General features: G+C 37.4%; 1 protein-coding gene across 1 annotated transcript; it reads right to left on the bottom strand.

The window, feature by feature from the left end:
• Positions 1–1,131: 1,131 nt before the first annotated feature.
• On the bottom strand, positions 1,132–11,569 carry GMNN (geminin DNA replication inhibitor). The gene is made up of 7 exons (XM_057700160.1): positions 11,404–11,569; positions 9,574–9,631; positions 6,499–6,576; positions 5,722–5,869; positions 3,169–3,251; positions 2,751–2,861; positions 1,132–1,544 (listed from the first exon to the last, which is right to left on the bottom strand). Exons 2-7 carry the CDS (start codon positions 9,622–9,624, stop codon positions 1,383–1,385), a joined length of 633 nt encoding a protein of 210 aa, XP_057556143.1. The 5' UTR covers positions 9,625–9,631; positions 11,404–11,569; the 3' UTR covers positions 1,132–1,382.
• Between the last annotated feature and the right edge of the window lie 6,468 nt (positions 11,570–18,037).

The raw sequence follows: 18,037 nt of genomic DNA, 5'->3' as shown, positions 1-18,037 counted from the left end.
CTATCTGTACGTACAATTTCCAAGTGTCTAAATCTTTCCTCCATTTAAAAAATAAGGTTGTCTACTTAGTGAGTAGTAAGCTCTTTGTAGATACAAATCCTTTGTTGGGTATGTCTCGTGTTTTTTCCCAGTCTGTGGCTTGTCTTTCCATTCTCTTAACAGTTTTTCAGAGAGGTTTTTGATTTTTATGCAGTCTGATTTATGGTATAGCTCGTGATTTTTGTGTCCTTTTTGAGAAATCTTTACCAAATCCAAGGTCACTAAAATTTTCTCCTATATTTTCTTCTAGGAGATTAATAGTTTTGGCTCTGACATTAAATTTTAAAATCCTCTTCAATTCCCTCCTCTTTTGCTCCCTGCCACCAAATCCTGGCAATACAGTTTTGACTTTTTCCAGAAATACTTTCTATTTGCCAAGTCATCCTATTCTACTTAGCTCTTCCCTTTCTTTGGGCTAATGGGCCAAATCTAAAACATATAGAGCTGCACTAATATAGTAGCCACTGACCTCATATGGCTCTTTAAATATAAATTAAAATTAAATAAATTAAAATGTTAGCTCCTCATTCATACTAGCCACATTTCATGCTCAAAAGCCATATATGGCTAACTGGTCATTATACTGGACAACTCAGTTCCAGCATCCCAGAAAACTTTATTGGACAACATTGCTATAGATTAATAAGTTTCCATTTATTTAAGCATTTAGTTCAGGCACTCTAGTAAAAGTTTTAATCCTCACAAAAACAGAGGTGGACTTAATATGAGAGATAGGAAAATTAAAGTTCTATACATAACTTGCCTAAAGTAATCCTTTGAAACTTGACATTGCTCTTTATTGCCAATTTATACAAAGCTGCTTGTATGCTTTCCACAGAACTTAATCCCAATGCTACATACTTTGCAAACATTTCCTTTTATTTTGTCTTTTTCTTCCTTCAAAACAGTACATATGAGAAATCCTTAATTTCACCCTACTCTTACTTCATACTCCTTCAATATACAGTCTATACCAGTATGTGAAATGTGTGAACAGAAAGTTTCAGAGCCCTTAGCTAGTAGTTCTGCATCTCTCCATCTGCTCCCCGCTTTGCTTCTCCTTATCTTTCATCCTTCAAGATATACACAAAGTTCAATAGAATGAAGTTTATTTATCATATACACAAGTCATGTCTGACAACTGAGAAAATGCTATTTACACAAAACACCATAGATTAAAAATACATAGTATTTGTATTTTAATACAATAACAGGGTCCCAGGATACAAACAAGGAAGTATGATTCCAAGTTTTCATTATAAAGTTATTTGCTCTGCTACAAAGAACTATAGTGGAGGTAAATTTCGGCAGTATATTTCTCAAGAGTCGAATATTACTGTATTTCATATACATGGTTTTGCATCTGTAGAGGAAGAGACAACTTCTTCAGCACATGTACCAATTTCTGAGTCTTCTACCTCAGAATCCTCACCAGTTTCCTCTTCAGAATCAAATTCCTGACTATCCGGTGATTCGAAGTTATCCAGAGGTTCATGATTCAGTCTCTTTTAAAGAATAAACCAATAATTTATTGTAAAAACTTTACAATCCAAGCCCATTATCTGTCTGCTGATATAACTGACCCTCAATGTTGCAATGAGGTTTCGTTTCATAATGTCTCTATATTAAATTCACTTACAAGCAGTCAAGTGTTACATCAAAGTGCTAACCATGTTCGATCATATTTCTGCGAAGTCACAGTGTTTAAAAATTTGCTTATTTTTTTTTAAGTACTCCCATGCTTTTAGACTACAATTTAAATCAGTACTTGTCAAGCTATCTACAGTAAAGGACCACGTTCCCTAATTTCCCATCTGCTTTGGACCAATACTTCCATGGCAGGTAAGAGAGCTGTTACAGTACTTCCAAATGAAAACTTCAAACATAAATTCTATCACAGAGCTAAAATGTAAGGGCAGAAATTCAGTAGAAGAAAAGTTTTGATCTGAAAAACTTCCTTCCCAACAGCAAGATGATTTTTTACAGATATGAATATATTTAGGACCTATTTTTAAAGACTGGTAAAGTAATAGTGATCAGGCTAATTCTTATAAACACATTAGCTACTTCCAAATTAAAAAAAAAAGTCAGGTAAGACAACCAAAGTTATTTAGTACACCAATTACCAGTTTTATAAATGGCAGTAATACCTCATTGGCATTACAGTTAAAGACTGTGTGGAGATACATATATATTTATAGAACTGATTCACTGTGCCGTATACCTGAAACTAACAACACTGTAAATGAACTATACTCCAATAAAAATGAAAAAAAAACCTGTCTGAAAATTTGACAACTGTGAAATACAATAATTTTCCATATATTTTTCAGATACAAGTTAATTCCTTTCTGTATCTCTACAAGAAAACAGGTGTTCTTTTGTTTCATAACAGTAAATAATAGCATCTAACAGTTATGGGGCTCTCACTATGTGCAAAGAGTCCTCTCATTTTCTACCTACTGTAACTCGTTATTCTCATAGCAAGCCTATAAAGTAGGTACTAATACTCCCATATTATAGATGAGGAAAGCGGAGCCCTGAAAGGAAAAATAACCCACTTAACTCAAATTTAATGATGCCAGGCAGGGGGCTAGGACTCAAACCCAGGAAATCTGATGCTAGAGCCCAAACACCTTTTAATCACAGTACTGCCGCAACTTCATAGAAAAACAGATGACTCTGAATCAGGTGAATGTTAAAATACCTACCTCTATTATCTCTGCCATATACTGTACATGTTCTGCTACTTCTGCCAACTCCTTATTCTCCTTTTTCAGGCGGGCAATTTCATTGTCCTTTTGTTCAATTTCTTTATGAAGCTATGTGACATAAATCAAAAAGTTCAGTATTCCACAGATTTGCTATGCTATAAAACAAATTTTATGCCTCCAAGTACATAACTGACAGACACGTTTAGCACAAAGTTCCTAACAAAGGTGCTGCTTTGGCTCTCAACACAATAGGCTTCTTTTTGTGTAACAGTTCTGGTAACAGAGTTGCCTAATTAAACTTTTATTAGGCCAACATTAAAGCTAGTTTATATTGCTTTAATAAAATATCCTGGGCAGCAGAAGGAAAATAATCCCGGAATGTTTAAAAATGCCATAAATTATATTCAGTACATACTTTCTCATTTTCCTTAAGTGCTTCATAGAGAGCCTTCCTTCGTTTTTCCGCCACTTCTTTCCAATATTGAGAGGATGGATTTTCTAAAACAAATTAATGTTTTACATGTAACTTTGAAAATCATTACTGGTATTTATGGCTGTAAAAACCCAATAACTTTTTTGTCTATTTAAAAAAAATCTGCAATCTTATTCAGTACTTAGTAATATCCGTTTTTTTTTAAAGATTGAAGTTAGAAAGCCAAATCAGTTTTATTTTTCCCAATTTTCTGAAGATTTAAATCCTTCAAAAGAATTGCAACACAAGTACAATACATATATAACTTTCACCTAGATTGCTGAAGATGTTTGCAACATTTGCTTTGTGTGTTTGTATTTTTTTATCTGTTTAACATTGACATTTGTGAAAAGTCCAGATCAGTTACTTTTACATTGTCCTTAAATTTGGATTTGTCCACTCTCATGATTAGATTCAAGCTACACATATTGGCAGGAACACTGTGTAAGTATGCTGTATCCTTCTCAGTGTATCACCAAAGAAGCACATACTAATTTGTCACAATGTTGGAGATGTTAAATTTGATCACTTAAGATGATTTCTCCCTTGTAAAGATACTTTTTTTTTTTCCCTTTAGTAACAAAGGATCTATGGAGTAAAATTTTTGAATCTGTGGTATTAATATCCAGTTCCCTAACAGCTTTTCACCCAATTTTACCTCCACTGACGTTTCTTGCTTAAATCTATTTCTATGGTGGATGAAAAGTAATGAGTTTCTACTTATGCAGTTCCTTCTCCATGTAGTAGTTGGCATTATTCTGTAAAAGAATTTTCCCTATCCCAATTCAAAAGAAAATTACCAGTATGGATTCATGTATTCCTTTTTAATTCAATGTATTATAATCCATTCTTGGCATTATTCATTTTATGTTCAAACTTTCCTAAATTTAGCCAGGGGGATCCCTTCAAGCAGACTCCTTGTCCTTCTAACCTGGGTCCATGAGGTTTTGAGTACTTCCGTATTTTCTAACACAAGAGATTCCAAGCTCACTTTGTAGTTTCCCTGCCCCGGTCCTGGAAGCAGCCATTTCTCCAGGGAGCTTTAGTGGAGAACAGTGTTTACAAACCAAGAACTGGGTGCAACTGTGCTTCTTATTCTGGTGTCATTTGTTTCTGGGCTCTTTCATTGGCAGAGTTAGGAAAGGCTCTTTTTAAAAAATCATCAGTTTATACCAACACTCCAATTCCAATTCCACAACAAGACTTCTTCCTTTCCTTTCCCATTACATACCGTATCTCCCTTCACCATATTATGAACCCAACAATATCAACATATTACTCATTTGCTCAATCCTAAAATATACACAAATTTTTTTCATCTATGTGGTTATGTTAGCAATATGATGTATAGCTGAATTGTTTATGTATTTAACTTTAGTGTTTTTTCCCACGAATCTTCATTAGTTTTAGCCAAATCAGACATGAGCGTCACAAATCCTATTGTTTAGTCTACATTATTATTAGAGCTTCTTTATTTGTATGCAGTCAACCTTTCTAAACAAAATCCCACTGTCTACTTATTTTCCCCCCACTGTCCTCCAAGGAACTCAAAATGAGCCCAAATGTCACTATAACCATGAGTAAGACAACTAACTTCTCTAGGCCTCAATTTTTTTCCTCAATAATAATATCCAATGACCCATTTTGAACAGAAGTAATCACCTTCCATAATACTTATAAAACATCATTAACTTCCTCTTTTGATTTCACTGCCATTAAGAACTAGTATTTATTATAGGCAGATGCTTCTCATTCATCTTCACTCCCCTTACTGTTCCTATTGTTCCCTTATTTCATTCTCCTGGTATCTTTTCTTCAAATCCATTCTCTAGACATTTTTCTTCTGACAAGACTATTTCCAAGTCTTATAGGTCCAATATCAGAGCTGCCATATTAATCACTATCCTTTTCCTTAATATTTCATCCATATATGGATCTTACCAAACAGTAGCACCTGTCCAAATTTAGTGTTTTATATATTTACAACCATATAAAATCTTAAATTATCAAAAACATAAAAGTAAAACATCTAATAGATAAAGAAACTGTGGGCAGGGACTTCTCTGGTGGGTGCAGTGGTTAAGAACCTGCCTGCCAATGTAGGGGATACTGGTTCGATCTCTGGTCTGGGAAGATCCCCCATGCCTCTGAGCAACTAAGCCCATGCACCACAACTACTGAGCCTGTGCTCTAGAGCCTGTGAGCCACAGCTACTGAAGCCGGTGTGCCTAGAGCCTGTGCTCCACAAGAGAAACTACTGCAATGAGAAGCCGAAGCACCTTAACGAAGAATAGCCCCACTCCCTGCAGCTAGAGAAAGCCCGCATGTAGCAACGAAGACCCAACATAGCCCCGCCAAAAAAAAAAAAAAAAAAAAAAAAAAAAAAGCAGCCATGGGCGGAGTTCATAGCAATAGAATGAATAATATTTATACCCTTATTATAATTTAAAATTTTAAGATAAAATATATATGTATATTTATAATTTTTTTTCATACCTGTAATCATAAGATCAAATGCTTCTTGGGTGACTCCTCCAAAATTTTTATTTTCATTATGTTCTGGATCAGTGACAACTCCAGAGCTGGAAGTCTTAGATATTAACTGGTTGTTCCAATGTTTCTGTTTGGACAAACCTTTAACCAACTATAATGAAAATATGTACATCAGTCATTTTGTTTAATGAACAAGAAAGCTAAGTGGTTTTGTCTCACGAATTAAAACTAAAGCACTCATATGTCTTATCTTTTTGATATCTTTGGCTCTTTTAAGAAATTACACAATTCAAAACTCTACCAAAATATATAGTTATATTTTAGGAATTTTATTTACAGCAACTATTTTAAATTAGACTTGGGTCCAAGGCTTAGCTGAATTTATTTTGATTATTTAAATGATTCAGTACCATGGAAAGGCACTATTTTCAACCTGCAAAAGTCTAGAAACTCTCACCCATGATTTCATCATTTACATACAGGGGTAAATGATTGAATCTAACCTTTTATTCTAAAAAAAAAAAACAAACATTATGCCTATAGGTTAACTCATAACTTATTACATTATCCCAGTTCTACTATAGGTATTCATACCAACTCTGAACTTCCTAAATTGAAAAATTAAAACAAAAACCACTTTTGTGGGGAATATACAATTGTTATCCTTAAATTATTTTCAAATTTCAAGGATTTAAGTATTTCTGACCAAGGAACTCTTTGAAATGTTTTTAATGTAAAGATAGTATCATCCGTACCCCATTCCAGCTCAATAATACACACCTCATTTTCTCTTCCAACTAGAGATCCAGCCGTAGAAGGCTGAATCATCTTCAGAGTTCTTCTTGGAGCAGGACTACTCTGAAAGTCAAGATAATGAATTACCTGGTTACTAGGTTTCTATATGGATTGTTACGATCTTAATCCTACTATAATTTATCAAAGAAAGAAAGAAAGGAAGAAAAGAAAGAAAGAAATGGTAAGGACACTAATGTTTGACCTGCTACATAATTTTACAATCCTACAGATGATTTGACCAACTAGCAAGCCTGTTATTTCCCTAAAATTATAATCAAGATTGAAGAAATTCTAAGAATAAATCATATTATCCAAACTTGACACAAACAAGTAGCTCTTCTCCCATTTCAGTATATGTTCTTGCTATAGTCAGGTAGTCATTTGTTTAGTTAAGACAAAAATATAACATTTCTAAGTTCTAATACTCCAAACCATATATGATAAAGTTTCAGTGTAACAGGAATACTTGTATTCCCTCTCAAAAAGATCTACACAGAATCTAGAAATTTACCAAACATCATAACATTTAATGCTAGCCAAAAAAAGAGGTAAACTGGAGGAAAAGGTTAATTATCTATACTGTAAAATACTTCTTTCCCCTAATTAAAAGGATTCATCTCAGGCTTCCTTTAAGTTGTGAATATCCCCTAACACATTTATATGAATTCATCAAAACAATATCATTTTTAAGAACACTGCACATGTAAGAAGACCCACTTCCCCCATTTCAACCTTTACCTGACCGCAGAAGCAGTTTTGCTTCAAGCCCATTCATTAGCAGACAGCGAAAACGTCAGTGCTTGAGGCATACTAAAACTCTAAAATGCCCCAAGCTATTGTTTTGGAAAAAAACTGCCTTCCTTGTAATATGTAAATACCTTCCTATATATTTCCTGATATAAAAGGTCTCTCTATTTTTGCAAAAAATCATTAGTTATACTGCCACCATGGGATAGCAAACAATGGTGAATACTCAAACAACGTTAGCAAGAACATGACACCAAAGCAGCGTGAGAAAGTTGCTGATTCCACACTGTACTTCCCAGGACTAGAGTTCACCTTTCCCACGGTAAAGTTTCTACTGCTGATTATTATCTCACTATTTAACTGAAGAACAAATGCTGGCTACTGTGAGAACAAATATTACACCAACATTTCAGATATAATTTAATTACAGATTAGTTAACAGTCTCCAGACAAATAGAAGAAAATACAATGTTGGAATCTTAATAATAGGAGGCGTTAATTTATTTAAATGTTTGATACTCATAAAGGCCAAAGAAGCCAGCTGAATGACTGAAACCAAAAATGACCGTTTCCAAGATTTAACTTTCACAACTGTAAGCTTCATAGCATTCAGCCACCCAAATGTAATATTGCTATTATCATTTTATTCATACAGAACATGCATTAGAATAAGCTCTTTACAGCCAGAAAGGTTCTTATATATTAATAAGTCTTAATCTTTTCAGAAAACAATTTGAGATTCTATGAACCCCCTCCAAAAACAAAAAAAACCCCCACAAACAAGAGCACACTCACACAGCATTTTATGTATTGGCAAGGAATCTGTGAGCTCCTAAAATGTACTCCTACAGACCTAGTTTCAGTCCAACCCCCTCATTTTACAGATGAGTAAACTGAGGCTGAGATACTAAATAACTCACCCAATGTCACAGTTTTGAAGACAGAACCAGAACCAAACAGAACCCAGGTCCTTTTATATCCCAGATAGTTGTACTATAGCTAGTAAATACTAGATTTCTCTTTAAATATTAGAATCTGCTGAAATTATATAAGTTATCTGTCTGGGATTTGATTCAATGGAGGAAAGGCAGAGTGAATGGAGGTGGAGATGAAACAAGACTGGCCACAAACTGATAATTGTTGAAAATGGGGGAAGTGAATTGAGATTATACTATAGACTCTATTTTTGAATGTTAAAAAATTTTCATAATAAAAAGTTTAAAAACACACACAAAGCACAGTGGGAAGATGCCATCACCCCTTATGGAGGCTGATGGAATCAAATTCACAAATTATCGATGCAAAGTATTATTCAAGAAAAACAATGTAAGGAAGATACTAAGGCAAGGTAAACAAAACAACCTATCAAAAAGCACCTATCACTTACAAGAGGCTTTATACTATTTAAGTCTGGAAACATACACTTTCCTGACAATGTGGTCTCATTCCCAGGAATCCTGAGAATACAAATAGTCTAAGTTGTGTGGCAAGACCTCCTAGCTAAGTTGTAAATTCATTTAGAACCATATGAATGAAGCCAGTCAAAATTACAAACTCAAAATTAAGCTGTCTTTACTGTTATAAGAATAAACACTTGGAACAAGATTTCCAGTGACAATTTAATACACGGATTCAAAAAGTGTGGCAAAACAAGCAAGCTAGATGCTAACGAGTATGATGTACTCTGGAAATATATGCAATATAATGCAAAATGTGTCTCTGTGGTCGAAGACACTAATCTGAAGATACACACAAAGGATTTTAATAAAATCATTTCATGAGATGCAGTAAGTAGAAACAAAGCAACAATAGTCTTATATATAGAAAATCCTAAGGAATCTACTAAAAAAGTATCAGAACTAATAAGTTCAGCGAGGTTGCAAGATACAAGATCAAGACAAAAAAATCAATTGTATGTCTATACAGTAGCAATGGGCACACCAAAAATTTAATTAAGGAAATGATTCCAGCTACAACAGCATTAAAAAGAATAAGAAAATTTAAAAAAGAAGTGAAAAGCTCAAAACTCTGAAAACTTTGTTGAAACTTTTTTTTCAACAAAACATTGTTGAAAGTAAAGAAGATCTAAATAAATGGAAAGACATCCCATGTACATGGATCAGAAAACTTAATATTCAACCATAATTAATTTTTAAAGTTCTCTATTGTTACTTGCCCTCAGACTAAAAATTCCATAATCCAAGGTTCACAGAAATTATAGCTAGATTAAATGTGACTAAATTATGTCAAAAAACATCTAACTACGTGCTTTCTACAACAGATTAAAATGACTGTATCACATACACCACATACCTTTACATTCTCTTGGATTCCTTCTTGTTTCTGCTTCATACTGTGATTCATTATACACCTGGTGAAGAACAGAAGACTAGTAATTCATTACAGAATATGGTCTACAACAGAAAGTGAAATCTAGTTTTTTGTTGTTGAAAGTACAATCATAAAAATAAAAATTAAAAAATCATAACAATAAAAAATGATGGAACTATCTTTTCTCACTGTACCCAAACTCAGCCCTGTCAATGACAGGTGACTAAAGCTAATGACTCTTAATAGCTCTACATCAGACACACACCCACAATAATTCTGGCTGGAAAAATACGGTTACAAAAGGGAAAATCTGTATTCTAAACAAATTTAAGAAACATGATGGCGTCCTGGATTAAATACAGGGCTCTCAAAGACCTGAAAAATGGTCACCTGGAGAAGCAAAACAGATACCAAGTCAAGAACAGCATTCTAACTTTGCTGTTTGAAAGGCAGACTGGCTCTGGTGACCAGCAATCACTTAATAGTGATTTAATATCCAATCAAATAAGATTATGCATTTACATTTATAGGGAATGTTTAACCACCACCATGAACTGAGACACCGGTGGAAGCAAAGAAAAGGGAGCAAGAGACAAAGGGCTATGTAATGCTGTTAACCACACCACTGGGCTGGACTCACTCCAAACCCAACTTTGAATTCCCCAGCCATGTGTGTCTCTCCAACAGAATTCCCTGATTTCTGTGGCCATGCCTTGCAGTGGCTTTTAACCTTTGACTATAACCCATGCCATGTGAATATACTTGACACTGTGCCCTAGAACACACAAACGCAAACGCAAAAGTTTAGGAAAGAAAAATCAAATGGTGTGACACACCCTATTTTCTATTCTATTTAATGTTAAGCAAATGCTGGTCGGGCTGGGCCAGGGCAATGGTTTTCAAACTATGGGTCGCAGCCTGGGATTCCCAAATTACTTAAAGGGGAAATGTTTCTAGTATTTAGAAAAATGTAACTGAACAGATGAGAAAACATCAGAGTGCATGGCATGCGAGGAATAAATACTGCTTCGTGAAGGTTCTAATTTAGTTGAAGGGTTGCGTCCTAAACTGCGATGGAAAACATGTACGTCTCACGATTTAAAAAGTCGAAAGCCACGGATCAAGTCTAATCCTTCACTTGTTCATCACACTCCCGCCAGCAACCTGGCATTCTTTTTATTCTCTAGTTCTTTTAAACAGCTTAATTGAAAACTCTGGCAAAGAGCTGGGCCGAAGGAAATTCTGATAAACTGGTGAAACCAAACGTCACCAAGTTTTTTTTTTTTTAATGGGAGACGTAAGCTTCTGGGACATTCTCCCAGGAGCCCAGTTTTACGGACCCCCTTGGATCCCCGCCAGTTAATGACTGGTGAAGAGGGTGGATGTTCTGCCTCATCCCGACAACCAGGCACGCCCAGGCTGAGGCCCTCAAACCAACCAGCTGCACACAAACCGCCCCGCGAACCCCCAGCTCTTCCTATGAACCGAGACCCAGACCCAAAAGCCGGCAGGGGATCCGGTGCCGCGCGCCTGGGCCCTCCAGCCGCTGCGCGCGCCTCGGGACTGCGCCCGTCAGCCAATAGGGAGCGCGGACGGTACGGCGCGCCAAAACCGACCCAACCAATGGGGCAGCCCCGAGCCTCACCGCCCTCGCAGTCGCCGCTCCGGCGACCGTTCAACAGCCCCTTCACCCCGACCCGGCAGCGGCCCAGCGGCTGTCACAGGAGTACGCGGCTTCCGGCCGGCGGGAGCCCAGAGCGGCCGGTTTACCAGCCCCTGCGAACCCCCTCCAGCCACCTCTCTCACACTTACCGGATGGAAGCGCGCAATCCTCGTAGCGAACGCAGGTAGTTGTGGCTGCGACGCCTCGCGCAGGGTCCACGGGCAACCCGCGTTCGTCCCAGCAGACGCTGAAGCGCTCGCGCGCGCAGCTATGAAAGACTAGAACTCTGCCCACCGGCCCCAGACGGCCACGTGACCACCTGATGGGGACGGAGGGCGGGGCCGCCCGAATCCGGCGAATCGCCTCTCGCCTCCGCCCGCTTTGGCCCCGCCCCTTCCTGCGCCTGCGTGGTGGACCTAGGGTGTATTTGGGCTGGGAGAGCCTGGCGGCTATGCTGACTGGGGCTTTGGTGTCCTTGGATAATGCCCATTTTTGGGGGGGGGAGGGGGTGGACGGGGAAAAGACCTGCCCCCCACTAGTTGTAAACAATGGGAGAACAAAATATTGTATAGGTAGTACGGCTTATTTTCTGTAAAACCCTCGTTCAGCGGATGCCTAATTGCATTAAGAGCTTTTATATTTTGGCTTTCCGTATTTTGACTACATTGTGGTGCGGCAGTAGTGCTGCAAGGCCTAATCCTGCAGTGACTCCTGCTATTCACTGAGCGCCCTAGTACGTACCAAGTACTGTTCTGGGCGCCGGGAATATAACTGCCATTGCAGTTAGAAGGAGCAGGAAAACCTTGATAATAATTACGTCTCGCTTTGTATTACCTTTTTTCTTTTTTCTTTTTTTTGGTCGTTTTACAGATTTCTCAACTTTCTTTGTGGGCATAGTACATTTCAGTTTACCGGAGTCTTGTTAAATTTTTTGTTTACACCTACCATAGCTATTAATACAAGTCTTTTTTCCCAGTTTTTACCTTTTCACGGGATTATCATTCTCAGAGGGAAGGAGATATTTACTAAGCACAGCACCGCCTTTAGGAAATGCTTTCTCAGCTAAATACCCTGCAGACACTGCGTGCCCACCTCTTGCCACCCGCCCACCGGATTCCTTTTTGACAGAGCTCAGAATATACAAAGCATAGTAATATGATTCTAGTTTTCTTTGAGGTGAAATGTAATATAAAATCTAAATTCTAAATAAAGAAAACAGTCCATTGGTTGGAAAACTACAGTAGACGACTGAGTTTCTAGCTTACAAGCACTGTGTAATTTGACCAGCCAGTCAAAATAGTAAATCTGACTTCTAATTTCTTCATTCAGCTACATGCTAAAAAGGCATCACTGATGAAAAGAACCCAAATAGTAAGTATATATTTTAAAATATCTAAAAAGGTTATATTCAGGTAGTCTGTACTAAGTATTGTATAAAGCAAAGTACATAATTTTTTTTACAGAACTGAAAAGCCAGGTAAAAAAATGTGTTCTGGAAGTTCCCTGGTTGCCTAGTGGTTAAGATTCTGGGCTTTCAGTGCCTTGGCGCGGGTTCCATCCCTGGTAGGGGAACTCAGATCCTGCAAGCAACCAAAAAGGAAAAAAAAAAAAATGTCTTCCATATGAAAATGATAATCACACCAGAGGGGTAGAATGTAGAGGTTACCATAGTTGAAAATCTGCAGAGGCAGTAAGAGAATTGATTTTTTAAACGTCACATGAAGCCTACCTTGACAAATGTTAAGTATATGTAGTTGCTGATAGTATTGGTTAGTTTTGGCATGGTGTGGAAAGACTTTTACTTTATACATTTTAGTGTTTTTTGACTTTTTAAAAATGCAGTATAGCAAAGGAGATGATCCCTTCTTTAGGAAAAATTGTGAAGTCCCCAGAGTTTGAAACAGCCATGTCAGTAACTTAGGTTAGATCCCTCTGCTTTCCCTGCTAAATGGTTAACTAGTTGATGTGACAAATTAATTCAGGTCTCTGCCCGTGCTATTCAGCTGGGTAGCCACTGGCCACAGGATGGTTATTCAACACTTGAAATGTACTATAATATAAAATACACACCAGATTTCAAAGATTTAGTGCGAAAAGAATTTAAAATGTTTCCAAATTTTTTTGTATTTTTAAATGTTGAAATAATACTTCGGGTATACTGGGTTGAATCCAAATATTGTTAAAAATAATTTCACTTTTTATTGTTTTGATATGGCTACCAGAAAAAAATTTTAATTACACATGCGGTTCCCATTTATGTCTCACATTTTATTTCCATGGGACCGGGCTGCTCTAAACTATCGTAATATACATTATCCCCCTGAATCCACTCAGTAGCCCTGTGAGGTAAATGTTTTCTGCTCCCTTTTTTACAAGACTAAGAGGCTAAATCACAAGTCCAAGTTCTCACATAACTGGGCAGTGGTAGATTGAAACTTCAGACCTTCTGACTCAAAGTCCACATGTGGAAAGGGGGAGGTTCTAAAAATATTCCTCTTTCAAGAGACAGGATCCTCAAGCCCCAAAGTACTGGGGAATGTCTCCAGAACACATGCTTTCACATTGCTTTTGAAGAACAATTTATAAGAAAACAATTTCATAGGTATCTGGGAAAAAGTTATAAGTAGTTCATCATTTAATCAGAATTTTTCTCTAGGCATCCAAATATACTGTGTTATGTGTAGTATGAAGCCATGGTATTGATAGGGTTAAGTTTATGCAGTAATATTGGCTTGTATATAATTCTTTAATTTATTGCAGTCTGCCACTACAACTTTGAAAATTATAGGTATTTTTATATAATCTTACTATTGGTCACTTGTAGCTTAGCACCATTCCCATTGCTGGGCATTGTAGGGCTGTGTCTTCTTATCTTGCCCAACAGCATTCATACTCAGTTTGTGAATGCAAGGAGGAAAGAAACACAATATTGTATGATAATAGAAAAATAAAGGTAAATCATTTAGCATGGTATAAAGAATAATGCTAAAGTGTTAATGAAAAGAAATAGGACCAATTGAGATGACATGTACCTTTTTAAAATTTGTTATCATTTATTACAGCTAAACTAAATTCCCATGGTTTTCAGCTAGAGTGCAGAAATTGCGCATTACGTGATAATCTCTTTCCTTCTGAATACTTCCAAGGGGAACAAATAATAATTTGTTACGTTCTGATTCAAAAAGCTCATGTAAGATCATATGTAGTGCATCCATTTTACCCAATTCCCCAGCTCTGAATTGTGTTCGTATAGTTTAACTTAGATTTTAGGTTACCTGTGGCATGCAAGGTTTAACAAAAAAAAGAGTAGGAAAAGATATTAAAATTTAATGTATCAGAAATAAGGTTTTTATTTTTAAGATAACATCTTAATAATAGAGAATATGAGACAAGTAATTTTAAAGATAACTAATCAGCTTTAAAAGATAGTAAACAGGTGATTACAAAGCACCAAGGAATGAAAAATAAAGCACACAGTGAGTGCATTCATGATGAACATAAACCTTTTAAGCCATTGTAATTTCTCATCTCATTGTATATTTCATTCTTACTTTGAAAGGGTGTTTTCATTTTCAAGTGTCAGAACAGTGAGTACTGATCCTGAGAAGTTCCTTATTTACAGAAGACATATTTTGGTCTGCTAGTTGTCATTTGTATAAAGAAATTGTTGAATTTTCTCAATGGCTTGTCAGTGTTCTTTTTTTAAAACAAGTGCATTCCAGGCAGAAATTTTCTTCTTAAATCTCTCTTTCACTTGATATTTATTTATATTTTATTCCTTAAATCCAGGCCATTTCTGAAAGGATTTGGGCATGGAGAAATATTTCACAAAATTCATAGCAGTCATTTTACAAAAGTTAGTTGTTGAGTAAATTTATATGATGAAAATGAATTGTTGGCTACATAAGGAAGGATGGGTGTAGGAGGGTTCTCCTGAGAAACAGAACCGATAGGGTGTATATATATATACACACATATATGGAATTGGCTCACATGATTATGGAAGCTGGCAAGAGTAAAGTCTGCAGATCCAATGTCTCATTTTGAGTCCAAAGACCTGAAGCTGCTGTAGAACCAGGAAGCAGTTCAAAGGCTCCCAGGCAGGAGGCTTCTTTCTTGAAGGGAGAAGGGGAGGTAGCGAGGCCTTCCTTTGGTTGAGTGAGGCCCACCGACATTATGGAGGGCAATCTGCTTTACTCAGTTTACTGATTTAAATGTTAATCTCATCCAGAAACACCCTCACAGAAACGCTCAGAATAATGTTTGTTCAAATATCTGGGTTCCCTGTGGTGTAGCCATCTTGACCCATAAAATTAGCCATCACAATGGGAAAGAAAGCCTTGCCTGGACCTTGACTGAGGATTTACTTGGGTTCCCTTAGAACGGGAAAGCCTAGGAGTACACAGTCCATGCTTGGTTGATGGGTTAGTAGGAACATCTTATATGAAGGAGAGAGCAAATCATGTCTTTTTAAAATTTTATTTTATTATTTACGTATTTATTTTTGGCTGTATTTGGTCTCTGTTGCTGCACACAGGCTTTCTCTAGTTGCAGTGAGAGGGGGCTACTCTTCTTTGTGGTGTGCAGGCTTCTGAGCGTGGTGGCTTCTCTTGTTGCAGAGCACGGGCTCTAGGTGTGTGGGCTTCAGTAGTTGCAGCACGTAGGCTCAGTATTTGTGGTGCATGGGCTTAGTTGCTCCACAGCATGTGGGATCTTCCTGGACAAGGGATCGAACCCGTGTCACCTGCATTGGCAGGCAGATTCTTAACCACTGTGCCACCAGGAATGTCCCACAAATTATGTCTTATGACTTATTAGTATAAAGGAACCAAAAATTGTTGAGCTTTTTGTGTAGGGGAGGGATTGCAGCTCTGTTTCCTGACTGTAGACCTTGGTTCCTTTTGAGGGCTGTGAGGGAAGGATCTGTTCCAGGTCTCTCTCCTTGGCTTATCAATGGCTGCCTTCTACCTATACCTCTTCCCATCATCTTCCTGCTGTAGATGTCTCTGTCCAAATTGCCCTTTTTTGTAAGGATATCAGTCATATTGAATTAGAGTCTGCTATAGACTGTATGTTTCTGCCCCTCCAAGATTCATATATTGAAACCTAATTCCCTATGTGATAGCATTTGGAGGTGGGGCCTTTAGGCAGTAATTAGATTATAACGGTGGAATCCTCATAAATGGGATTAGTGCCAGTATAAAAGAGACCCCAGAGAGCTCCCTCACCCCTTCTACCATATAAGGAAACAGTGAGAAAATGGCTGCCTAGGATCTGAAAAACAGGCCCTCACCAGACAGAATCTGCTGGCCCTTATCTTGGACTTCCCAGGAGTATGAGAAATAAAATGTTTACTGTATAGGTTACTCAGTTTCTGCTATTTTTGTTATACCAGCCCAAACTGAAATAAGTTAGGATCCACCCTGATTGTCTCATTTTAACTTGATTACCTTTGTAAAGATCCTGTCTCCAAGTAAAATCACCTTGTGAGGTACTGGGAGTTAGGACCTAAGCATAGGAATTTGGGGGAGAAACAATTCAACCCATAACAGAAAGCTTTTCAGCTTTCCCACTCTACCTTTCTCAACTGCTTGCTCCTCACTTCAGAGTGGGAGTAGCCAGCACGAACTCTAGGACTGATGCAAAGCAACTACCTAAGCCATTCTGCAATTTGTGTGAACTTTTCCTTTTCATGGTCATTTCATTTTAACTTTATTGTATTTGAAGCAATGCTGAGCAGCTCTTGCATTTTAAAAGGGCTCTCAAGAGGAAAAACCCACTTTTCTTTGAAAATCCGTTTATCTTGTTCTCAGTGAAAAGAAGTATTTCTAAGTAAGTTTTGATACATGAGGCCCAAATTTAAACTTTTGATATTATACGTCACCAATCTCAGGAAGGTCTGTGCCATGTAGTGTTATGTTTATGAATATCCAAGATGTGTTCCAATAACACATTTGTCAGAAATAATACAGGAGACATAGAATTTTATTCACAGACATTAGGAAAATGGGAGGATCCTGAAATATGAATGAAAATCATAGCATATATTTAAAAAACAATTAAAACTCTTGAGGTAAAGAAAAGGCTTAAGAGTAGCTGAAAGAAAAGTGGTCAGACTTGTGTTCAGAAAGGGGCAGGAGACCTTCTGGGTAGATGGCTTCCCAGGACAGGAAGAGGCTTGGTCAAGTAAACTACATACATTTCCCCTCTCAGTAGCTCTTGGGACTAGGTTTCTGTCAACCAGTAAGAAAAAATTCTATTCTACTTTTGAGGGGAAATTGTACCAGTTAGTAAAAGTTTCAGTTTAGTAAAGTGTCTCAGATTGCACACAATAGACATTAATTGATTAACTTTAGAAAAGAAAGGGAAAATTAATGGAATGGGAAGGGATGAAACCATGGGGACAAGTCTGGGGATGTCAATAGCAGGAGTGCTTAGATTGTGTCTCCAGGATCTTCCCATAGTGCAGCGCAGCTCCAGTAATAGTCTGTGCCCCTATAGTCCACTCTTGAAATTCCTGGAAACGAGAATCTGACTCTGTTTGGTCAGATGCTCCAATAAGCTCTGGCTGAGATGTGTATATAGGGGTAAGTGGTGTGATGCATTGTCCCACAGATGTGCCATTTCCACCCACCCCAACCCAAGATGTAAGGGCTGTTCCTGGAGAAGAGTGGATGGCTGCTACCCTGAGAGGTCTCCTTCGGGCATTAAAAACTATAACAAGATCACACTTGGAGGGTGAAAGTAAAATGACTAAGAAAAAGCTTAGAATGGATCTTTGAG

Source organism: Hippopotamus amphibius, chromosome 11 (assembly GCF_030028045.1).
Source record: "Hippopotamus amphibius kiboko isolate mHipAmp2 chromosome 11, mHipAmp2.hap2, whole genome shotgun sequence".
Lineage (NCBI taxonomy): Eukaryota > Metazoa > Chordata > Mammalia > Artiodactyla > Hippopotamidae > Hippopotamus > Hippopotamus amphibius.
The sequence above is the reverse complement of the archived record's forward strand: the minus strand, read 5'-3'. Positions and strand labels throughout refer to the sequence as shown.

What these genes read in the sequence shown, in the direction of transcription:
- GMNN (XM_057700160.1), bottom strand. Translation starts at nt 9,624, where the DNA reads ATGAATCACAGTATGAAGCAGAAACAAGAAGGAATCCAAGAGAATGTA. An exon ending in GAATCCAAGAGAATGTAAAG is followed by an intron (nt 6,577 to 9,573) that starts GTATGTGGTGTA and finishes CTTGACTTTCAG; the next exon opens with AGTAGTCCTGCTCCAAGAAG. An exon ending in ATTTGATCTTATGATTACAG is followed by an intron (nt 3,252 to 5,721) that starts GTATGAAAAAAA and finishes AATTTGTTTTAG; the next exon opens with AAAATCCATCCTCTCAATAT.